Source organism: Hippopotamus amphibius, chromosome 4 (assembly GCF_030028045.1).
Source record: "Hippopotamus amphibius kiboko isolate mHipAmp2 chromosome 4, mHipAmp2.hap2, whole genome shotgun sequence".
NCBI lineage: Eukaryota > Metazoa > Chordata > Mammalia > Artiodactyla > Hippopotamidae > Hippopotamus > Hippopotamus amphibius.
Window position 1 is genome coordinate 16376635 of NC_080189.1, and position 25456 is coordinate 16402090.

The 25456-nt window shown below is 45.6% G+C and overlaps 1 protein-coding gene across 1 annotated transcript in view; it reads left to right on the plus strand.

Annotated features, from left to right (window-relative positions):
* Positions 1 to 2545: 2545 nt before the first annotated feature.
* CREB3L2 (cAMP responsive element binding protein 3 like 2) overlaps positions 2546 to 25456 on the plus strand; it is a 111883-nt gene continuing 88972 nt past the window's right edge. Inside the window, exon 1 of the mRNA XM_057733076.1 lies at positions 2546 to 3052. Within this exon, the coding sequence (XP_057589059.1) occupies positions 2951 to 3052 (102 nt within the window). The 5' untranslated portion in view covers positions 2546 to 2950. The remainder of the gene's footprint in view (positions 3053 to 25456) is intronic.

Sequence of the window (25456 nt, forward strand, 5' to 3'; positions counted from 1 at the left end):
TTTTCTTTTTCCTTTTTGTGGTGGTGCTGTGCAGCTTGCAGGATCTTGGTTCCCCCACCACGGACTGAACTCAGGCCACCACCGTGAAAGCACCAAGTATTAACCACTGGACCACCAGGGAATTCCTGAGTGCTGCTACTTTTTAAGGGATGCCAGAGAAGCTGGAAAAAAAGTCAACTAAATTGTTAAGTCCTAAGAATGACAGGGGAAGGGACAAACTCTAGACTCAAGATGTAGAACAAGAAATGTGCTGTGAGAAGTCTTCGTACACTGAACTGGAGAAGCATACATGAAACAAAGGAGGCTGAAAAAATTCACTGTTAGGGATTGTGACATTACTATGGCAATATAGATAAATTTAATTAAGCATTTAGGAGACCAATTATTATGTTACTGATTTTATGAAGAAAAAACTCGGTGGCTTAAAACAATATAAACTTACTACCTTTAGTCCAGGAATCTGGCTGTGGCAGAGCTACATCTGGCTCTGGGTCTCTTGCAAGGCTGCAGCCATCTCAAGGCTCAGATCAGGGAGGATCTGCTTGCATAGTCACTCCAGTCGTTACATTAGCAGGATCCAGTTGCTCATGAGTTATTGGATTAAGGACTCTGTTCCTTGCTGGCTATTAGTTGGATACCTTCCTCAGTTCCTTGCTGTGTGGGCCTCTCCTTAGGGCAGGTCACAGCTCAGAGCAAGCAAACAAGAGAGGAGGGAATGAGCAAGGCAGGAGCCAGACAGTTTTTGACATCCCATCACTTTTGCCATATTCTCTTTGTTAGAAGGAAGGCCCCAGGTCCAGCCCATACTCAAGGGGAAGCAGTGATACAAAGGTGTGAACACGAGGAGGCAGGATCATTGCAGCCATCTTAGAAGCTGCCAACCACAGGGGGCAAAACCAGGGACTGACTTTGCCTAATGCAGAAGTGTTTGACAGATATATGCTTGTATTCCAGTGTTGAGGAGGGTGTACATGTTTCTTACCTCACTTGCTCATGTTGAGTGTCATGCTAAGAAAAATGGGAAAAGGCGATCTATGAAAAGGATGTGGTGAAGGATGTAGCAGACTGGAAAATAAAAACCAAGGACTAAGAGAAAAATGAGAAAACTATTATACAAGGAAGTTACAGCCCCATGAACTAGAATTTGTACTTAAAATATTAAAAATTAAAATATTTTCAAACGACTCATGAGATAGGACAAGAAAAATGGAATAGTTTCCATGATAAACTGCTGCTTAAAGACACCACAGAGTTCTAAGACAAAACTGGACTGACCCTACATACCAAAAAATACTTGCGAAGGGAACAAAGTAACACCTCCATACCGGAATATGCCATTGTAAGAAACTCCTAGAGACAACTGGCAAAGAGTCCCTAACATTTAAAATGAGTAAACTATATATGCAAGCACTTTGTTTCCTTAAAAGGAGTCTGACAAAACACTGTAAAGCAACTACACTCAAATAAAAATAGAAAAAAAAAAAAGGAGTCTGAAAGGAGGAAGAAAAATCACAATGTTAGCAGAGGCTACCTCTTTCCTAATCTAGGCAGGCCTGGTGGTCTGTCCCCTGCCCATCTTTCAGGCCCCTCTCTGCTCAGTCACTGCCCAGCCACACTTGTCTCCTTGGCTGTCAGTAAAACACCAGCTTCTCCCCAAACCTCGTTTCATTCAGGTTTGTTCTCAAATGTCACCTACCCAGAATGAACTTCCTTGTTATCTAAAACAGCATCGATCTGCCCCATCCTCTCACCTTGCTTTGACTTTTCTTTATAGCAGTTACCAGTTTCTGACATGATGCCTTTCTTTCTTTACCTGTTTATTGCCTGACTATTCCATTCAGGTAGAACCTCTATGACCTGGAAAAGAAAGCTGTTGGCTCTTTTCAATAATGTCTGTTGGGTAAATAAGAAAAGAAAAATAGAATAAAGAGAGCCTATGAAAAATAAAGAAGAGCCTAACAGCGGGAGAAAAATGTGAAGCACAAGCAATTACAATTTGCCAGATTATGTGCTAACATAAATTCATGCACAATAGGGAATATTTATACCTGTGTGTAACATGTGACTTATTTTTTTAAAATCTTGCAAGATTCAAATGAGCTAACCTACTTGAAAATATTTAGGACAGTATATAAACCTGCCCTCACAGCAGCGCTCTGTTCCTCTGGACGCGCGCGCTAATTTCTCTGGATCCTCAGGCGGCTGAGCGCACCCTCCTTCTTATAAAATGTATTCTTGTCGCTATTTGATTGGCTGTCCCTCCCAGGTGCTCCTTTCTCATTGGCTGCGCCCCCAGTCCGTCGCTCCTGGACCCAAGCACTTCATTTGTCTGCCGCCGCAGGCCGCGGCGACCCGCGGCACTGAAGCCGGAGTAGTTCCCGGGTGATGTCAAAGCGCTGCCCGCCCACATTCCAAGGCCTGGGCGGAGACTTCCCGCTGCCCCGCCTTTGGGCGGAGAGCAAGACTTCTGATTGGGTAGGGCGGGAGACGTGAGCAACCGATTGGCCCCCGGCCTGGAGGGAGGTGGAGTCGTAGCTGTGTCCCGGAGCAGAGCTGAGGAGCCCTGGGGAGTCTCAAAGTTTGTGTCTGGAGCGGTAGTGGAAAGTGGATTTAGCAAGGAGGGCTTTTTGGGGGATGAGAGCTGATCTCCTGCCTTTATTTTGGATGCACACCGTGCTTTATTGTCCTCAGCCTCTGGTCTGATCTCTAGACAGTCTGTCTCCTCCGGGGATCCTCAGATCTCGGAGGACGCTGGACCGGAGCCCGTGGCAAGTGTCTCTCGGGCAGGGGAGCGAAGGTGTTCCTTCCTAAGTGCATAAGCTACACGCACACACACGCACGCACACACTCGCGCACACACTCGCGCGGAGGCGGACCTCGCCCTCCGAGGCCGCCCTGCCCGCGCCTCTCCTGCGCTCAGCGTCCTCGGCCCAGCGCGCCTCGGCCCACGATGGAGGTGCTGGAGAGCGGGGAGCAGAGCGTCCTGCAGTGGGACCGCAAGCTGAGCGAGCTGTCAGAGCCCGGGGATACCGAGGCTCTCATGTATCACACGGTGAGGACTCGGCGGGGCGGGGAAGGGGTGGCCGGAGACGGGGGAGTGTCATCAAAGGAACAGCTCGGGGCAGGGGACCGGGAAGGAAGAATTTGGGAAGATCATGCCCAGAATGGAGAGATCTGGGGAGAGGTGTGGTTTTTCTAGCTGAGCAGTGAAGGGGGGCCGCTGGCCCTTTTAAACTTTTGATAATGGTAACGACGCTTTGTATGCCTTTAGCAACTTATAATCTTTTCTCCCAAGGGCTTTTCACATCTGCTGTATCATTTCCTATTGCGCCGTAAAGCAGGAGAAGGGGTAGATGTTTTGATAATCTGCTTATATTTACTTTGCTGCTAATTTTTGTGCGAAGGTTTTTTAAAAAACTGGACAAAATAAAGTAGCGTTTTCTTTCCTTCGCTGTCATGTTCTCTCTCTCCCTTTACTTTCTTGTTTGAGTTTTAAGAAGTATACGTGTGTGTTTGTTTTGAAAAAAGGCCCTTCCTAGTAGGAGGAAGACTTGCTTTATTTGGCTCCTTTAAGCAGCCAAGAAATCTGCTTCCTCCGTCTTCAGAGGAAAGATCAGCAAAGGAGCATGGAAAGTCTGAGGCAGTGCGTATTTCAGAAAGGCTTTGGAGAAGGTGGGACAGCTTACCAGTTCCTTGTTTAGTCTTCTGTCCCGGAGATCCCTTTGGGCATTAAACTGTCACAGAGCACACACATTTCTTGTAAAGTTTTCGGTTTCAAGTTTTTGATATTAAATTTGCAGAATGAAATTTTGTTTCCAACAGCCAACACGAGTAATATGACTTTATTGTGAGATCTCTTTGTTTCTTTTTACAAATGCAGAGTTTGTTTTGAGAGAGAGAGAGAAACTAATGGGAAAATGAGAGGCTTGGCTGTTTCCCCTTCATATTCTTTTAATGGGGTCAGTGCCAGGATATTTGAAACTTTTGCAAAATGGCCTGCAGGCTCCACCTCTTTGGCCTTTGCCTCTGGCTGACGTTATTTTGGGAAAAGGGATGAGGGCCTCCCTGTGATTCCCACCAAGGCATTTGTGGTGGCTGAGAATGGCTTGTTGAAAATACACCGAGTGTGGGGCTGAGAGGGAGTGGTAGTTCATGCTGGGTCAAAAGCCAGATGTGTGGTGTGATCTTCTGTGCTTTGCTCACTGAGCCTGTCCTGAGGAGACCACGTGGGCTGCATTTGGATTGGGGGCCCAGAAGTGCTTCCTGTCGCTGGGACAGAACTCAGAGCACGTTGGCCCTCAAATATCTTCTGATAGTATCTCCAGATGTTTCTCCTGACAGGGCAGCATTTTAACCATTTGGGAGGGGCAGCTCTTCTCTTTTGTTCTCAGGAGTACTGTGAAAATGTCTCATCTGGCAGCTGTAATGTTTTGGGTTGTCTTTCAGCTGGTGGGATGAATATGCACAGGGTCCACATTCCCTTTCTCGGGCCTCCTGACTTGCGTTTGTGAGATCTCAGGCCAGGGTTTGAGATGCTCCCTGTGACTGTGACATTAACCTCAGATGGAAGGAACAGCTTGGACTGCATCTGACATCTTTATGCAGTTTCAGGGGTAGCGACCTTACGTTCCTTTGGGTAGTAAGGGCTTAGTTTTTTTATGTCATTGTGATGAAGCAGTGATGGGTGATTATTTTTCTTCTAATTGATTTCTTAAAAAATTACTTTTGTGTCTGCCACTTAGGAACATATCTCTCTTCTGGGCAGCTCACTCGTATAAAATGCCACTCGTCATTGCTGCAAGTCATGGCCCACAAACGGTATATGAATTAGTGTTGAAAGACGTATTGAATTTAGTAGTACAGATGACTGGATTATATTCCTTCTAAACTAAGGGGAGTTTTGCAGAGATTTGAAAATAGATAACTTTCCCATCTGTTTCTTGAACTCTGCTGGGTATCCCATTGCAGAGCTGGTTATTATTGCCATTTGTCCATAACGCGAAATGGCCTGATCTGCAAGTGGAAAAAGGATGGCCTGATGATGCATTCGCTCAAAGATTTATGTGCTTTTGGTGGATGCTTATTGAATAGCTTCTGTGTGCAAAACCCTGTCCTAAGCAGTTGGGATACATTGGTGAACCAAAAAACGTCAAAATTCTTGACCTTGAGAAGCTTGCTTGAGTGTGTGACTGTGTGTGTGTGTGTGTGTGTGTGTGTGTGTGTGTGTGTGCAGGGAAAGGTAAACAGTGAACAATAAACATAATAAAGAAGTAAGTGATATAGTATGCCAGACAATATAAGTGCTATGGAAACGATAAAATTAGAGCAAGGTGAGGGGGCTAAAGAAAACAGGATGGAGGAAGGGCAAAATATAATAGTGCATTGAGTGATCAGAATAAGCCTCCCATAGAAAATGAATGTGAACAGAGGCTTGAGGGAGGGGAGAAGGTATCTCAGCAGGATGAAAAGATGGAGCAAAGGCCCTAAGGTGGGAGTGCATCTGGCGTGAGCTTATGGTAACATCACCTTCTGTTTTAGGTCCCCCCATTTTGGTCAGTTTCTTCCTTGTAAAAATGCAGGTTATTTCTGAGGCAGAGTGCCTGTTTTTGGAATGGCCCAGTGAAACTTTTCAAGTTGAGTAGATTACGCATCACATAGGGAGTGGAGAGCCTGCAGAGAGGGTAAGGCGCAGATGTACATTGGGAAATTGGTAAGATAGTATAGCTACCATGTGCTGAATATTTGTTATCTGAAAGGGAGGGCTGGCTTCCTGGGCCTGCCACCTGTACAGTCCCACAGGGCCCTGCACTTTGATGCTCTGCCTGTCACCATCCTGAAATCCTTAATAGTTTTTGAACGAGGGGCCCCACATTTGCATTTTGTAGCAGGTGCCATAGATCAGGTAACTGGTCCTGATGAAAGGTGTTGTACTCAGTGCTTTACAAAAATGACATCTCAATGGGACTTCCCTGGTGGTCTAGTGGTTAAGACTCTGCACTTCCACTGCAGGGGGCACACGTTTGATCCCTGGTTGGGGATACATGTGGCTAAGATGCCACATGTCCAGCAGCGTGCAAAAAAAAAAAAAAAAAAAAACTCAATGATCCAATGAAGGAGTTGATTTAAAGATAAGAAAACCGAGGCTTAATGAGTTTAAGGGACTTGGTAAAAGGTCATTTAAACTCAAGTCTGCCTGCCTCCAAAGCCCAAGTTCTTGCCTGCTATATGCATGAAGGATCCAGACTTAAAAGGAACTGAGTCAGAGGATGAGGAGTTAGAAATTGCTGAGTCTGAAGGCAGCTAATATTTAACCGAGGTGTCAGTTCTGCCACCAACCCTTCCCAGCGTGATCACTCTCTTTGCTCTAAATAGGGATTTAGCTACCACACGCATGATTGCTAATGCCCTGTTTTAACAAAACTGTCATTTAACTGATTTTAAAAACACAGAAGTTGCTAGAGGCTGGGATTGTCACATCTCCCAAGCGCCTTCTGTGAGCCATCGGGAGCAATGTTCTTCTCATTTGGTTAGTTAAGAAGAAGACTTCTTGGTCCAGAAGGACAAAGGCTTGGACCGGACAGGTTCAAAGTCTATAAAATAATGAAGCACATAGATATAGCGAATTTGGACTTGCTCATTAGATCCTGAATTATTAGCACTTTGGGCTTCCTCTTGAAGCTTAAAAAATAGTTCCCATACAGATGATGAGATATAATTTTAAATCAGTGAGTAGTACATTTAGGAAAGCTATTGCTTCTAGAGTGGATACAGGCTAAAAGTGGTTTCAGAAAAGATAGCAGATATAAAAATGAGGCGTGTGTATATTATGGTTTCAAATCATTGCAAGACACCTTGTTCCTTCCCCTAAACGTGCCAGGATGTTGGACGTTTCTAACATTCATGTTGTGTTTCCTATCAGACTCTGTGCAAATTACATTTCTGGGAATTTACTTTGGGATTTTGCAATTTAAAGAGCAAAACAGTCTATAAATCTTATCTATGTATGTTATTATATGCATCAACTGTATCTGGGCAGATGCTCGGGGAAACATAACCGATGTTTTTCTGATAAGGGGGCTTGAGGGACTGGAGGTCAAGAGATGGAGGGAGAGGGAGGGAGTTATTTACACACTATCCCTTTTGTACTCTTCAAATTTTTACTTCCTGTAAGTATTTAGGGAACGAAAAATGACAACTTAAATGCACCACGTAAAACTGGACTAGAGGTAATTTTAGCCTGTGTTTCCTTGGGGAGAGAGGGGGTTCTGGTGCTTACTCAGTACCACCAGAGTTGGTGGGGGCCTTGGGTAATGAAAAGAGGAAGCAGGAGTGCTTGCTGGAAAAGCACTTTGAGGATGGAAGATTAACAGTGAGTTTGTGTATGATAAACTTCGTGCTCTTGGTGACTTTCTTATAGCTCAGTTTAGCAATCTGGAAAACAGGGATTTTATCAATTTTTGCAATGATTATTTTTTTAAAGTATACAATAGGAACTACCAAGTCTTTGCAATGACAATGACAGAGGTTCTGCTTGGTATTTTATTTTATTTTATTTTATTTTAGGTATAGTTGATTTACAATGTCATGTAAGTTTCAGATGTACAGCACAGTGATTCATTTATATATATACATATATATTTTTCTTTTTCAGATTCTTTTCCATTATAGGTTATTACAAAATATTAAGTATAGTTTCCTGTACTATAAGTAGGTCTTTGTTGGTTATATATTTTACGTATAGTAGTGTGCATCTTTTAATTCCAACCTCTTCATTTAGTTCTGCTTGTCTTAAAGGCTAAATTCATGTAAATCCAATTCTTTGTAGAATTATTTAGTGGTTATGCTACTTAAATTTTATATCCAGTTGCTTCTTAAAGTGAAATGGCTGAGCCCAAAGGGTAGTAGGTGGGGAGTTAAGGGAAGGTTCTGAAACCGTGCACCTCAGATTGGGACTCGAAACCGGCCCAAATCCAAGGTCTTCCAACTGAGGTCACACACCTGATTTAAGGAATTAATGAAGCTCAGGTTCTTGATGTGTCATTGCAGAAGAATTCAGTGAGAGACAAAGTGGTAGGTAAGAAGTGGGTTTATTTAGAGAGAAACACACTCCACAGGGTGTGGGCCATCTCAGAAGGCGAGAAAGGCACCAGAGTATGGGGTTGTCAGTTTCTATAGGGGTGGGTAATTTATAGGCTAATGAGTGGGAAGAGTATTCCAGCTATTTTGGGGAAAGGGTGGGGATTTCCAGGAATTGGGCCATTGCCCACTTTTTGATCCTTTTGGTCATGGTGCCTGTGGGTGTGTTATTTAGCTTGCTGATATGTTACAATGAGCATATAATGAGGCTCAAGGTCTAGTGGAAGTCAACTTGTCTGCCATCTTGGACCCATTTGGTTCTAATCAGGTTATGTCATGTGCTTGGGCTACGTCATTTTTTCAAAGGTTATGCCCTGCCCCATTTTTCCTTTTTCAGTTCTACCTGCCTGGTGTGTGGATGTGAAGGCCTTCCAGCTTCCACATCGTGATTACCAGAAGGTGGATGGTTGGTCTCAGAGGCTGGTGGTTTCCCCTTCCTCTCAGTAGCCCAGAGACATGACCGGGCTCCTGTGGGATATGGGAGCTTTTGGTTTGATGTTCACCTCCTATTGTTGGCCTCTGGCCAGATTCTGAGCAGGACCCTGGGTCCTCATGGCTTGAGAAATCATTACTTCTGGTGACCTGACCTTCACCAATTGAATAAAGGCAATGAGTTCCAGTAGGAGACAGAATTGTGAAGTCGGTATAACTTGTCTTCAAGGCCCTACGTCACCTTTCTTCACCTTTACTCCTTTTGTGTTTCCCTCACTTCTTGGACCGCAAGTACTCACTGTAATGATGTTGTCTTTCCAACTCCTCCTCTTTAATTTTGCTCTCAGGAAAGATTTGATAAGCTTATACTAAAAATTTCAGTATTGGTAAAGCTTAACCTATGACCCCTAAGTGGGCATTTATATTTAACAATAATGACTTCAGGTTAAAATGGTGAATCTTTGAATGGAGAACTTAAGGCAATAGCCAGGTCGTAGGGGAGGAGTATTTGCGGAATGGGGGGGGGGGGGGGGCTCGCTACCTCTCTGCGTGTGGCCCCTATTCATAAGGTGACCTTGCATATGTGTTGCTGATTTAGCTATGATCTAAAGAATTTTCACTGCTTTGGTGAAAAATCTTTGACTCAGTTATATTATTGTCTTTGAAATTGTTCTCATGCTGTTAACATGGGTTGGGGGGAAGGTGCACTTGGGCACAGTTCTGAAAGATAAGAGCGCAGTACTGGGTTTTGTACTTGCCCTCTTTCTTGAGACATCCCTGAGCTCAATATCCTTGTGAGCGCTGATGTGAAGTTGCTCCGACAGAAGAAATGAGGCATTGCATCTAGATTAATAATTGAATTAAATGACAATGCTTGTAGCTGCGAGTAACTGAAAACGGATTCAGATTGCTTACACAACAAGTGAATTATTCTGTCATGTTGCAAGAGGCCTAAAAGTATAGCTGCATGTTTGGCTGATTCAGCAGCTCCTCAGTGTCATCATGGACCTAGATCCCATCCATCTACATGCAGGTTTCATCTTCAAGTTGGAGGCAACCGGAAGGCAAATCATACCCATATGAGTTTCAGGTGTTCAATCCAAAATGACAATATCCAGAGGAAGAAGAGAGGTTGTGTCTTCCCTGGGTCCCTTTTTAGGGTGGAAGAAACTTTTTTCAGAAGCCCACCAGCTGATTTCTCTTTGAGCCTTATTATCAAGGATTAGATCACATCATCATTTCTAAACTAATGGCTGGAAAGGGATTTACCTGATTGGCTTAGATTAGTCATGTGAGGATGGAGGAACTATTGGAGGCTCAACCAACATGACGGTGCGTAATGATCATTAGTAGTAAAGTAGTCTGAGTTGGCAGACCTTTCCTTCACGAAAAGGTGTGTTCACTTAACCAATGGCTATTTTTCTCACAAAGATGGGCTAGCAAGTGGAAACTGTTTTAAAACATTTAAATATGGAATATCTCTGCAGTGCATGCAGAGGCTATCATAGAGTGCGTACTACTGTGTCCCAACTCACAAGCCAGGAAATGTAGAATTAACGACACTGTCTGAACTCTCTGCGTCAGGGTCAAATATCAGGGCTGCAGATAACTGGCTGAGCCTGTAATCACGATCACTGTGCAAGACAAGAATGACTTGTTCTGTTCGAGGTCCATACAATCTCATCTCTGCAGGCAGAAAGCAGAGTGCCATTTTTCAAAGAAACTTTTTCCAGTTGCATATGGCTGTTCCAGCACTGATAAGGTCAGAGTGTGCCTGTTTGCAGCTTGAACTGCCGGCCTCAGCCCTGCCTGGCTGTGACCTGTCTGTGGACTGTCTTGGGGCAAATGGTCTTAGGCTTTGGCTGGGCATTTGTTAGGATCGATGGCCTAGGGCTGCAGGGTGACTGAATTGCCCAAGTCAGTGATTCTATGATTGAGGGAGTAGTGTTTACATTCCCTACCTCAGTAGAGTCAGGACTGTGAAAGGAAATGGTCAGATCCACCATTGGTGTGGACCTTGAGCCTGTTCCCCCTTCTGCCGGTTCACCACATGCTCTCCAGCTCTTCCAAATGAAGTTCCAAGTGACCTTATTTTTTTCCTTGAATGGAATTGTCTAGGTTACCTACAAGGCACATAGGAGGTGAAGGCCCCTTTTATCTATGGAGAATCTGAGGCCTCGAGCGAAAAAGAGATTTTCTCAGCTGGAACAAAAGTTCCTTGAAGGCAGGGGACGTGCCTGTCTTTTCTATACTCCCAAGCACCAGATGCTCAGACTTGGGTAGTATGATGTCAGTAACTTTTCTTGTTTTGTTTTGAGAACCAGATGGGGAGGGGTGGGTGGGGGGTGGTTGTGTAACCGTCCCAGTTTTCACTAGAGTAGAGTTGAAGGCAGTGTTGTGGAAAGGGTGTGCCTTTGAGCCAGGCAGATTTGGAATCCAGGGCCACTGGTTCTCTGGTGACCTTGGGCAAGTTACCTTTCCTCTTTGGGTCTCAGTTTCTTCACATGTCACTGCCTAGCTCTTAATGTACACACTTTTTCACCCTCTCCCCTAAGTCAAATGTCTTCTTTCTGGGGAAGAGGTATCCCCACCTCAGGAGTCTGACATCATTCAGGAAGCACAAGGGACCTGTAATTATTCTCTCTCAGGCATCTTCATTTCCTCTCCTCCCCAGCTTTTGCCTTCTGCTGTAAACACAGGTCTCTGCCTTGGACACATGTTTGCCAGATGCTGTAGCCCCTCCTTGCTCAGCTGGTTTTTTCTCTCTTGTTTACTGCCAGGTTTTCTCAGACAAGTAGTCAATAGCTATGGCCTCCATTTCCTCACTTTTTACTTCTGCCTCCTGTATGTTCTGGTTCCTACTGCTGCTGCCTGAACTTCTCTCTAACTGCTCCATCCACTAGTCTTCTCTCCTTCCTTACCTGCAAGGCCTCATGGAAATATTTGGCAATATTGACTGACCATACGGTCATCTCGTAACTCGCCCTTGCTTTGGCTCCCATGACGCCAAGGGAGGCTTAGTTTTTCCTCCTTTGCTGGTTGCCTGACTGACCGCCTGTTGAATGTGAGTGTTTGGTACTTGGTCTTCAGTTCTCTCTGTACACTCTCCTGGGCTTCTCCATCAACTTCAGTACAGCTGGTTCTCAGATCTTTACATCTATTAGTTGTCTGTGGATGGAAACTGGGAGATCTTTGGAATATGACCCAAGATTCTTCTGGGCCCTCATGAACTGTAGAGCGGCTCTGGCCGGGTAATCCTTGAATCTTCCTGATGCATTACTTTGAGAAGAACTGGGAGCACTTTGATCCCGCTTATCACCGCACCTATGTTATCTCAGGGGATGTTTCGTGACTCAGCTCTCCTGCAGTGTAAACCCAGGAGAGGCGCACGAGTCATTGCTGGGACACAGCTGTTTGTCGAGTCAATGTCACCCATCAGATGCAGGCTGTGTTTTGACTGGGCTCGTACTTATTCTTCAGCTTGGGAAGCCCTTTTGGTGTTCTGCGGTGGTGTGTCTAAGTTTTCTCTAGGACTGAGTGGAAGGTCAAGGCAAAAGTCAGACATAACTTCTCAGATCGTATACCTTCGATCCTTCTGGTGTGTATAGCTGCTGTCGAGCTCAGTTACAGTTGCCTGATTTTGAATTACCTGCCTTCAAGTTGCTCTATTCTGGTGTAATTTATTTATCTAAACTTTACTGACATTACTGAAGAGTTTTTTAAGCGTTGAGATGGGTTACTCTGAGCCACTCAGATTTCTTTGCCTGCTTCTTGTTAGAAGTATCTTGGAAGAGAGTTTTTCTTTGGAAAAACACATTGTAGTACAAGTGAACTTCACATTCTCCATCTCACTTTATCCTGCTGTAAAATGCAGTGTTTGTATTATGGTCCCAGAGGTTCCTTTTAACTCCAAAGTTCTGTGCTGAGTATCATGCTCTTACCCTTGAAAGTCTCTGATCTTTAAAAAATGGGTGATTTAAGACAACGACAACAAAGTTCATTTGATTGCCTCTTTTCATTTGGGCGATTTAGTTGGCGGGTATAGTTTTGCATTTTGTAGCCTCTATTTTCTGACTTAAAAACCTTGCTTCTGTAAAACTCAGACAAAATAAAGAATGGAAAAACAGAGAGGCACAGAGGTAGGAATTTTTTTTTTTTTTTTTAACATCAGAAACACACACACACACACACACACGTACAAAACCCTCTTCAGACTTCTTGGCAAATAAGAGGAGTCTGGGGGAAAAAAATCTACAAACAGTTTCCTAGTCGTCTGAGTGGAAAATCTTGGTTTTTTAACGTTTTATATCTTGGAAATGTCTGAATAGTTTTTGTTTAAAGGGAAATTCCTTTTGGCTGAGAAAGAGTCTGCAGGATTCAAACTGATAGGGTGATGTTTTTAGAAAACTTGGAGGAAACAAAGATTTGTGATGAAAATGCTTTCTTACTGGCCAATTGTGTTAAACAGACATTTAAATCCAAGGTTACCAGTCCTAGCATTTGAAAAGTTCAGCCATTAACTCCTTCCTTCCCCTCGCTTCCTGTCTGTACATCCTGGGGAAACATCTCTCATTGCTGGTCCTTCCTCCAATTTGAGGAACTTAATGAACAGCTTTTCTAAGCCTGTGCATGTTCTAGAGAGGAGGATATACATTCTTTTTTTTTTTCTTTTAAAAATATTTATTTTATTTTTGGCTGCGTTGGGTCTTAGTTACGGTGCACAGGATCTTTGTTGGGCTCTTCGTTTCGGCATGCGGGATGCTCCGCTGCTGCATGCTGGCTCCTCATTGCGTGGGCTCCAGAGTGCGTGGGCTCCAGAGTGCGTGGGCTCTATAGTTGTGGCCTGCGGGCTCTCTAGTTGTGGCCCACATGCTCAGTAGTTGCAGTGCATGGGCTTAGTTGCCCCGTGGCATGTGGGATCTTAGTTCCCCAACCAGGGATCGAACCTGCATCCCCTGCATTGGAATGTGGATTCTTAACCACTGGACCACCAAGGAAGTCCCAGGGTATACATTCTTGACGTTGTGGTTCTCCCAGCAGAGTGGGAAGGAAGATATGTAAACAAGTCATTAAGTCACATGTCATTAAATGTCTAGTGTACATTTTGCTTTAAAGCTGTGTTCAAAGTATTTCCGGAGCACAGAGGGTGGAATAACAGATCTGAAGGAGACGAAGAGTTGGAGAGCCTCTCACAATAAAGGGGATGTTTGCACTGGGTCCTGAAGTATAAGTAGGAGTTCTCCAGGCCGTGGGAACAGCAGGTACAGAGTAGAAATGTATAAAATGTCATAGTTGATTCTGGGGATCCCAAGTAGTTTTATGTAGTTTCGAGTAGGATGCTCTGTGGGAGTGTTGGGAAATATGATAAGATCATACAAGGTTTGCATGCCTTGTTAACCATTTGGATATTCCTTTGTGGGCAGTAGTATGGGAAGCTTTTAAGACTTTTCACAAAAAAGACACAGGGGGAGAAACGTGTTTTGGAAAGGAAACCCTAGTGGTTATGAAGGATGGATTGGAGGGGAGAATTAATGGCAGAAAGATGATCTGCTGACTGGCTATTTCATCCATGAATTAGAACAAGGCACTGCGAGGGCCTTGAACCTGGCAAGGAGGAGCACATGAATGCAAGAAAGGGGTAGGAGCTGAATGTAGAGACTTGGTGGCCGTGGGGCATGAGAGGGATGCGGGAGGCATCCTGGTTTCTGATGTGGCAGACTGAGTTGACGGTGCTGCCCTTGATGGAGGAAGAATGAGTCTGGTGGGGAAGCTAACAGTTTTGGACGTGATGGTTCTGATGTGTTCATGGAACATTCGGGAGAGATACCTAAAGTGCATTTGGAAACGTGGATCTGGAGTTCTGGAGAAAGGTCTGGAGATATAGATTTGTGTGTTATGAATCTCGTGGAGGAGAAGCGAAACGAATAGCTCTAATAAGATAGTCCAGGGAGATCAAGCGGAGAGTGTGGAGTGTGAGAGCAAGGCTGAGGATGAAGCCCCGAGGACATGTGAAGGGTTAGCAGGGGAAGAGAAATCTGCAGATGGAACGCAGAAGGAATCAGCAGAAAACGTGGAGAAAATCCAGGAAAATCCAGGATCCAAAGAGGGGAGGGTTGCCACAGAGTGGTCAAGATAAAGAAGGGCTGAGTGTGCTCTTCAGCTGCCTGCCAAGCACTGTGTGGTATTAGCTCAGGGTGGGACCCTATCCTTGAGCCCTGGAGGCCCCCCTGGGGTCTGTAGCTGTGGGCGCGCTCTGTGGCTTTGTGCCGACGGAGTGGAGGCCTTGCTTCCAGGCGAGAGCAGAAACTGCAGAAGGGCAGGCACTGGGAGTAAATATGCATTGTGGATAATGTGTACGGCCTCTTTCTTTCCTTTTGTTTTTGTAAAATCAATCCTCAAAATTGGCCTTGGAGACTGTCCTGGTGCCCGTGCAATATTATGAGGGTCCTTTCTTCATTCTTCTCTCCAGGCTGAATGCATGTATTCCTGACGTCCTTCTCGTGAGCAAGGAGGAGTTTGTGCCTGGGTCCCTTCATGCATGTGTCATTTAAGGGTCTCAGGCTTTGGGGCATGCAAAAGGAGGGTCTCTGGACCCATTAAATCTGTACGAGGTGATTGGGATTTATCAAAATGCCTAAAAGGTTTGAGCCTTTTCCTTTCTATATTTCTGCTGACTCTTCCCACTGAGAAAGTATCAAGTGGACCCAGTAGTTGCCAAGGATAAGTTTGATCACAGAGACATCAACAATATTCACATGGTAGAAAAATAGAAAAAAAACCAAATTGACCCCATTTTTAATGACATAATAATAGGGGCAGGTGAGGACAAATGGCAGGTGAGGACAAAAGCCCTGAGGGCTTTTCAGTGGAAGGTACATTAAAGTAAATGATGCTGCTTCAGAGAAAATGTGCAGCTCCAAGCAGTGCCTGGGTTTCAGGACCTACAAAGGGGACTCTGGGGGGACCCCCTCCGGCCCTCCCCGCCCCTCACATTAGGGGGCTTGATTCTACCTTTGCTGTCTGCTGCCCTGGGTCAGGGATGTTGCTTTCATGGCCCTTAGCCCTCCCAGGGAGATGAGGAGCAGGAATGGGAGGAGAACTCTGACGCTAGGACTGAAGTCGGGGCCCAAGAATGAAGGGGGTGGAGAATAAGGAGAATTCTGCTTTCCGACTGACAGCTCAGAGAGGAAGCGGGCGGCCCTTCTCAGCCAAGAGCGGAACAGACTGCTGTGAGGTGACACCGAGTTGAGGATTCTCTCTGCACAGTTCAGCTACAGTATGGGTTACGTGGGTCTCTTGGCTGCCTGGGAGCCGCTTACTTTTGTATATGTGTATATTCTTTTCCACTCTGGTGTATCACAGGATATTGAGTATAGTTCCCTGTTCTCTACAGTAGGACCTTGTTGTTTACCCATCCTATGTGTAATAGTTTACATCTGCTAATCCCACACTCCCAGTCCTTCCCTCCTCCACCCACCTCCTCCTTGGCAACCACAAGTCTATTTTCTATGTCTGTGAGTCTGTTTCTGTTTTGTAGATAGGTTCTTTTGTGTCACATTTTAGATTCCACATGTAAATGATATCATATGGTATTTGTCTTTCTTTGTCTGGCTTACTTCACTTAGTATGATAATCTCTAGGTCCATCCATGTTGCTGCAAATGGCATTATTCTGTTCCTTTTTATGGCTGAGTAATATTCCATTGTCTATATGTACTACATCTTCTTTTTTTTTTTTTTTTAATTTATTTATTTATTTATTTATTTTTTTGGGGGGGGGTACACCAGGTTCAATCATCCGTTTTTATACACATATCCCCATCTTCCCTCCCTTCCTTGACGCCCCCCCCAAGCCCCCCCCACCCTCCCCGCCCCAGTCCTCAAAGGCATCTTCCATCCTCGAGTTGGACTATATGTACTACATCTTCTTTATCCATTCATCTGTCAATGTACACTTAGGTTGCTTCCATGTCTTGGCTGTTGTAAACAGTGCTGCGGTGAACATAATGGGTGCATGTATCTTTTTGAATTATAGTTTTGTCTGGGTACATGCCCAGGAGTAGGATTGCTGGGTCATATGGTAATTCTATTTTTAGTTTGCTTTGGACCCTCCACGCTGTTCTCCATAGTGGCTGCACCAATTTACATTCCTACCAACAGTGTAGGAGAGGGGAACTGATTTTTTGATCACATTATTTCAATAACAAAATCTCTTGTGAGTTTGAAGCACCTGTGTTACAAATTTTTAAAAAATAACCTTCATTTTTTAGAACAGCTTTAGGTCTACGGCAAAACTGAGCAGGAAGTGCAGTCTGCATACATTCCCTGCCGTCTGCCCACCACGCACAACCTACCCTACCATCAACGTCCTGTCGTTACAAACTTTTGGAATGTGGATTCATAAGCTGGGGTTACCTGTGGCAGCTTTTGATTTTAACTTTGTTTTTTAAAATTAGTCACAGACAAGCTTCCTTTTGTAATCCAACAAGAAGCCAGATTGGCCCACGAGAGCCTCAAACATATACGTGTGTGTGTAGGCTCTCCCCCTGTGCCCCCTTCCATTTACAGACGGCTTGGGAACCGGACATTGTCCTTTGGAAAGGAGGGTGGGATTGGGTGGGGGAAATACTGTATTGTTTTGTAGCTGCAGAACCTGAAGCCGATCTTTGTAGCTATGACTTTTAACTTTCTACCCAGAGATGGGATTCATTTCTGAGGCACTGCCAGGAGTTGTTTTTCTGGTTCTGCTCTGGATTTGCAAGTTTTCTTTCCAGGGCTCTCCTGCAGCCCATGACCTACATTTGGGAGCAGCTGGAAGACCTGGGGCTGTGGGCTGGGGAGGCTGAGGGGGTCAAGACCAAACCCAGATGGAGACTAACCTGACCCCCTTGGGTTCCAGGGTATCGTGTTCTAACTGAAGGGGCCCAGTGATCCTGCAATCTTCAGGTACACATTTCATGTTTGATGAGAAAAAGAGGCAGAGAAGTAACAGCCAAAAAACCGTTTGGTGTTTCAGCTGTGTTTACACATTAGGAACATGAGGTGGGTTTTAAATCAAAAGGAACCCAGTGTTTCCTTTCGACCTAAATACAGACTTACAGGAGGAAACTGAAATTAAGCCTGACCCAGCTGAGAGGTGGATGGTTGAGTGGTGAGTTTTCAGCTTTCTTATTCCTACTCTTCCTGTTGCTGTTGTGGATTCTGGATGTCCTGTTGTCTGCTGATTGCTCGACCACAGGGGCAGAGGGTTGGTAGGAAAAACAGGGATTTGGAGTCAGCACTGACTTCATAGCCCTTATCACCACCACCAAGTTATGTATTGAACGCTTCGCAGCTCTGTCAACATGGCGCTAGGAGAACATGATGATATCCGCCCGGGACTTTGAAGCAGTGGATGAGGCTGATCACAGCCCAGGGGCTCTGTGGGCTGCAGCCTCCATTCAGGGAATTCCATAGGCACACTCACTGGGAAGCTGCCGGAACAGTGGCGAGCACGTCATAGGGATCCAGTGAGGTATCTGCCGAGTGAAGGGATGACTGAATGATCCTGGGCTCACCATCTGGTTCTGGCACTCCCTCCTCTGGGTACCTTTCTGAGGCTGTTTCACAAGGACATGATAGGCAATGAGTGATGATGTAAATGAAGTGTCTATCTCCATGCCTGGTACGTGGCCTCTGCTTAGGAGATAGTAGGGGAGATAGTAGGTTCCTGTCCTCCATTTTTTTACTCCAATAATTTCAAGGAGGCATAGGAAGAAAATGCTTGCTGAATTCTAAACTGAAGGAAAAAAATTAGTAAATAGAATAAAGCCTGTCTAATGTGACCTAGTTATTTTGCTTATTTATTTTCTCTAGTTTTATAGGGATATAATTGACATATAACATATGAGTTTCAGTTACACAACATAATGATTGGATATATGTATATACTGCAAAATGATCACTAAATGAATTTAATTAACATTCATCATCTCACAGAGTTACAATTTTTATTCCTTGTGATGAGAACTTTTACGATCTAACTGTCTTAGAAACCTTCAGATACACAATACAGTGTCGTTAACTATAGTCACTATGGTGTACATTACATCCCCAGGACTTATCTTAGAGCTGGAAGTTGGTACCTTTTGACCAGCTTCACCTTAATGTGGCCCGATTGTGATGACATTTAGGGGAGAAAAAACCCTAAAAGTTTTTTCATTTCCTGCCTGAATCTTTTTAGGCTCCAGGCCTGGTATTGATTTGCATGACTGAGTTCACACTTAGATTTTTTCAGGCACCTGCTTCTGCAGAACTGAAATTCTTTGTAGGTTTTGAGGGGGTGGGTTGGTGGCAGGTGTTAACATTCTTCAAGTCACAAGTGGGAAGGCATGTAGGGGCTGGCCCATTCCCTGTTCCTGCCATCACCTGAAACAACCATCTACGACTGAGATTATTTACATTGCTTTTTTAATATAGATAGTGTTTCTGGGGCTGATTGTGATAAAGCTTAGGAATTCATTAATAGGAAGAGTGGGAAGGAACGGCAAGCATGGCGTGGAAAAGCGCCGGAGGCCCTGCCAACAGCATCAGGGAGCTAGTGCTCAAGGGCTCTCCATCAGCTGCAGCACGGCCCGGCCCCTGGGCCTCCCCAACAGAGCAGTTTTGGGTGTTGCTGGTAAGCTGCGGCAAAAGTGTTAAAGCCACAGGCTCTCCTTCCGACCCAAGGCCTGAACGGACCTTCCAAAGTAGTTGATGTAAGTACAGTCCAGCAAGGGAACCTCCCCTGAGTCTGCTTTCTTGGGGAGCAGAATTCTCTCTGACTGCCTTTCGTGTGGACCAGCTAGCATTCTACCTAACAGAAGGTCCATAGAGATTCTGGCATGTGAATGGCCCACATCCATAATGCCTTGTTATCATTTTGGCAGTTTCAGCAGGACTTTGAGAGGGAGCTGTTAGAAACCTGGGTCCAAATCTTCATCCCCTCTGGAAGTTATAATTTTTATTTAAACAAACACACACACAAAAACCATTGCTGATAATGGAGTGAATGCCAAAGAGAGAAGAATCCTTAGCTATAGAGGCTAATACGTTTGAATGAGTTACCTGATGGTTCTTCTCCATGGAGCTGCATTATTGCAAAAACAGCTGGCAGTTTGGGAGACTGGTTAGGCCTTCATTGGTTTTTCATGAAATGCAGGTGATTTTCATGGAGAAGTTTGTTCTTTGGTATTTGCCAACCAAAAGAAAAATATCCTGGTAGGTAGATTTTTTTTTTCCTAATTGCCCTTTTGAGAAACTATTGCCTGAGCCAAATTTAGGAAAAACAAAACAAAAAACAAAAACAAAAAACCAGGAACAAAAGTTTCAAGATTGCAAGTGTATATGTCACTTAGCTTCAAAATACAGCAATTGAAACATGTAAGGGGGCTTATTTATGAACCAAGAAGTCTTGAGCAAGGCCTTCTAGGACTGGTGTAGTGGTTGAACAGTGCCAGTGGGGCCTAGAATTGTCCCATCTTTTCATTCTGCCATCTTTAGCAGGTAGACCTTTGTTCTCTTGGACACTGCCTCATGACTGCAAGATGACTGCTTTACCTCCGGCATAACATCAGCCTCCCCAGCAGGGAGAAAGTGGGAGGGCAAGGCAGATGAGGGTAATACCTGTATTAGAAAAGCCAAGGATTGCTCTGAGGTCTGCAGCAGAATTCCTCTCAGGTTCCGCTGACCACCCCTCGGGGAAGAGAGGCCTGGAAGGTGTGTGTTTTAGCTGGATACCTTGTCACCCTGAACCAGATGGGTAGGTCCGATTGTGAGGAGGGAGGGCAGATGGATATTGAGTGGTCAAGCAGCAGTGTCTGCCACACAAAAGAACATTTTCCCAAACTTAGAGGATCATAGGTCTGGTAGGGACCTTTGAGATGGCCAAGCACAACCCCTTCCCCTGTGAGAAGGGAGCTGCTTTATTTCCTCGTACTTTGGCTCCATGTGCCCAAAACCCCAACTGCACTTTTGGGCACTCCTGGGCTGGGCTGCTCATCCCTGGATGTGTAAACTGTGCCCGGAACGTGAGTGGGCTGTGAAGAAGTCCCTTTCACAGAACACGGGCAGTGTGTGTATGGAAATCCAAAGTTCTGATTATGCTTCTCAGGAAAAGCAGCCAGCCAACAACAGTTACTGGGCCGCCTCTGAGTGGAGAACCTGGAATCTGGCCTCCCGGAATGATCGCAGAAGCCCTGGAAGACTCAGCCCTGCCCTTGAGGAGCAAAGCCTAGCAGGGTCCCCAGAGCAATGTCACGTGTGCGATGCGTGCTGATGGTGAGGAACGGCCATGGCAGACCACGGAGCCAGGCCTGGAAGGCAACCTGGAGGAGTTAACTTTGGGCAGGGATCTGTAAAGTTCTGTTATTTGGTGGAGAGTGCTGCTGTGTAAAAACACTGATTTGAGGCTAAGCCGCTTTGCCGGGTTGGAGCCACTTAATAACACTGGCCTGCAGCCTGCTGTGTTTTCTTTAGGGGAGCAGCCTTGAGTCGACAGTGTTTATGGATTCCTCGCTGTGTGCAGTGGGGGTGTTACGTTAGGCAGATTTATTGGAACATATCAGAAAGACCACTAGCTCTGTTCCAGCTTTCCCTGTGAATTTCCAGTTTCAGTCTTCTTCCCTTCCTGCATCTCCTGGTTGCCCTGGTATTTCATTTCTGCCCTTGCTTCTCTTGTTTGAGATTCCTTCTTTGGGGGCACAGCCAGTGTCCTCAGTGCTGGATCTGTGTGCCCGATGGCGCTCTGGAGGGCATCCTCCAACCTTGCCTCTGGGCTGTGTGGAGAGGGGGCAAAAATGAGGGCACCAGCGTCTCAGCAGCATTTATGCCCCACAGTGGACCAGGTGGGTGGTATTTGGCATTGAAAGTATCTGGTATATTAGTTTGCTTGGGCTGCCTTCAGAAAATATCACAGACTGGTTGGCTTGAACAACAGACATTTATTTCTCAGAGTCTGGAGGCTGGGAAGTCCAAGATCAAGGTGCCAGCAAATTCTGATCTTGGTGGCGGCCCACTTCCTGACTTTCTTCTCGCTGTGTCTGCCTTCACATGGTGGAGAGAGAGAGCTATCTCTGGTCTCTTGTCCTCTTCTTTATAAGGGCACTGATCTCATTATTGGAGTCCCACCCTCATCACCTCATCTAACCCTAATTACCTCTCAAAGGCTCCGTTTCCAAATACCATCACATTGGGGGTTAGGGCATCACCATATGAGTTTTGGGATGACACAATTCAGTCCACAGCACTGGGGTTCACTGGAGTTTCATGAGGCTCCTCAGTCACAAGTAGGGATGACCAGACGCTGTGCTTTCTGCTGGAAGAAACCTATAAGAGTTGAAAACCTGTAGAGTGGCAGTTCTTTAAAGCTGAGATCACGGACTAAAGTGGGCCTGGGAACCTCCTGGAATGCTCTCCAGGATGTTGTAGGTGTACTGCATATGTGCATTTTTCATCACATTTTCGAAAGGTATTCATGACCCCAAAATGTTAAGAGCTACTGTCGTGGAGATTGTACTTCCGAAGTGGAGGCTGAGAGGGGTCAGGTCTACGCACAGCGGGTGTTCACTGCCAGCAGCCCTGCCCCCTCTTGCTGCTGTACACTAATTAGACTCTGACTGCTGACAGGTGAGCTTACCACCTAAGAACTAAAGGGACCTCTTTCCCCAGAGGCTGCATTGTTTGTACCCTAAACCCTTTGTCTTCATTTTGGGGGGGGGGAGCTTTTTTTTTTTTTTTTTTGAGAATGCATAAAAATAAATAGCTTATATCATAGGGCAGAAAATATCTTGCTTATTAAAGACATTTCATAATATTCTCAAAATACTGACTCAAAGTAAACAAAAGTTGAAGCAGCCTTCTCTGCCCGTAAGTGGAGGCCTCTGGCCCATATATTTATTCATCACAGCCAGTGCTTAACCCTAGTTTGCCCTTATTTTTTCTCCTTTTCTACTTCCTGGTCTTTCCACATCATGAATTCTCTATATCCATTTTCAATTTTATTTGACTTCATATTATATATTTCTTTTAAGCCTTTTGAATCATTTTTGAAACATGGTAAATATAGGTACATTTTAAAAGCACAGACCTTCCTAGAATCTGGGCTTAGGCCCAAGGCTGGCCCACTTCTGACCCAGGCACAGTCCCTGAAGGATGCTGGAGGCATTGGCCTGGGTTCCATCTCCCCACTCCCCACCCTGGCTTCCTTCTCCTCTCCTTCCTGTCCTTTTTCTCATTTTGTGTCTTTTGCTCTCCTGGGCCTTTCCCTGCTTCTGTAACTATGCCCTAAGTCTGCCACTGTTTCTAGAGCTCTGCTCAGCCCTGATGGTGTGAGGACCGCAACTCAGGGTTTGGCATCTGTTCTTAGATCCTCCTGCCTCATTGCCAGAACTTGTGGTCCCCAGCTGATGATGGCCTTCTGGAGGTTGTCACATGAATGGCGTGCATTGTTAAGGGGGGACTGCGAATTGCAGTATTGACTTTCCAAACGTATGCAGTAGCTGGAGACCCAGAAGGGGTCACATTGTGAAGTAACTGGGCCAACGTATAAATAGAGAGCAGATGTAGCCAAGAGAGGAGCTAGTCACTCTTAGAGGCGCTGAGGAGTTTTACTGGTTAACAATGGAAAACTTCTTTCCTATTTTGCCTTTCCTGTTTTTACCCCCTTCAGTTGAAATACAGGGGACCTCCAGGTCTAACAGTTCTGCCACCTGCACTGAACAAGCCTGGTCCACTGGTTGGGGAAATCTGGGCCTAGTTACTGGTGTCTGTAATGCTAGGCCCTGGGTACCAGCAACCCTTCGTACGTACCCCTTCCTCCAGCTTTGTCTGTCCAGGCCTAGGGGTGTGGCCCACCAGTCTGAATTCTTCTCCCTGGGCCTCTGGTCACCTCCTTGGCTGACCTCACCCCCAAATTGCTTTAGGCCCAATGAACCCCCTGGAATTGTGAGTCTCCTGCTGTGACCACCTTCATTGCCTACAGCAAGGGTTCTTGGTCTTTGCTACAGGTCATAATTACCCGTGACCCAGTGCCTGGGTCCCAGCCCATGAGATTCTGATCTAATTGGTTCTGAGATGAGGCCTGGGTGGCAAGATTTCTTAACAGCATCCCTGATGATTCCAAAACGAAACCAGGGTTGAGAATTGCTGACTGGGGACCCTGTTACTCGAAGTGTGGTCCGTGGACTGGCAGTATCAGCATCATCTGGGAGTTTGTCACTGATGCAGAATCTGCTCCAGACTTTCCAGATGATAAGCTGAAGAGCCACAGCTCCCAGCTGATTCCTCTGCACGTTCAAGTGAGAACCACTGTCTAGGGCGTCCTGCCGCCCCTCCTGTGAGGGATAGGACCCCCATCCGGAACACTGTACCAACTACTGAGGCCAGCTCAGACTAGATGGACCCCAGGAAACTGACTTGGCCCCCATGAGCTCTTCTTGGGGGTCCATTCTATATCTGGACTAGGCTCCCTCCCTTTCCTGACTAATCCCTTTTCTATCTGTCCACTCGGAAGTCCCAGCATGTTTCAGCGACAGGGTTGCAAGGGTCTGGGCAGCAATCCTCTTCTGAAATTGGAGGTCAGTGGAACTGATTGCAGTCTGTACTTTGGGATGTCTTGGCCTGTTGGCCTGACCTTGTGGTGGTTTGTCTGATCAACCTGGCAGAATTTGCCCTGTCGTGATCCGGGGGCGTGGAAGTAGGGAAATGAGACTAAAAACAAAAACTTCATGAAAGACAATGAAAACCAAACCAAACCAAACAAAAAACCATGCTAGAGCTGGGATGATTAGAACAGAGATGACAGGTGCAAAGCACAGATGTGGCTCTTCCTGTCTTGCCTGCTGTAGATGCCTCCTTTTGGACCCAGCTCTTTTACCTTCTGAGCTCAAACAGGACCCTAGTTTTCCCCCAGTAGGGTGCTCCAGGCAGACATCGCCAGTTCCTCAGGTTTTGCATTTAAGATACAACTACTTTGAATCTTCTTTTTCCCAGAATAGCAGCATTGACTACTCATATGGTGATTCTCGGGTTTCTTAGCACAATTTCCAAGTTCTCAAATACCCTCTGAGACGCCATCAGCGCCTTTTGCCTCTATTTGCTGCTCTCCTATCTCTGGGCCCTCACAGGCAAATCGTAAAATGAATGCATGCGTCTCTGAGATTGTCATTCTTGCCTGCATCCCACGAATCTTTCCGGGGCAGCCCTCTGCCCAGCGCTGCGGTAGGCTGGGACTTAAGGAAGCACAGACTTAATGGGGACCCAGCCCCCTGCCTCACCCCCTCACCCTTGCTCAGTTCCTTTCGTTTCTCATCAGTTGGTGGGAATAACAATAACATTCCGCTTCCTGAGCCTGAGGATCACTGCCTGACCAGGGTTCCCATTATTTGAACACAGTGTGACCTGACTTACTAACCTTCATGTAGCATTGGGGCTGTCCATTGCCGCCTTCCTGGAGCATCTGCGTTTATGTCGATTTGAGCTCAGGAGCCAGGCAGGTAAATGAGGGAAGCTGATCGGGGAGGTGGTAGGGGCCAGCAGGGACTGGAGAGGCTGGGAGAGCTTGGGACCTGTTCAGCAGAATCAGTAGCCCCTCAGCTCCAACAGATGGTGCCAGACAGGAATTCGGACCCAGTATTGGCAGGTGATCTAGCTTTCAAAGAAGCCAGAAGTACAGATTTTTGTGTAAATCTCTTGCTTTTAAAAAATTGTTCCACTGCATCCCACTACCAAATTAAAGAAAAAAACACAAAGTAGAGGTAAATATTTATGGACCATTCAGAGATAAATCTTGGACTCTTCCAAAATTCACAGAAATTTAGCAAATGCTCTAATCTGTGTAAACTGAGCTACCATCCTCCAGGTGGAGGCATGGC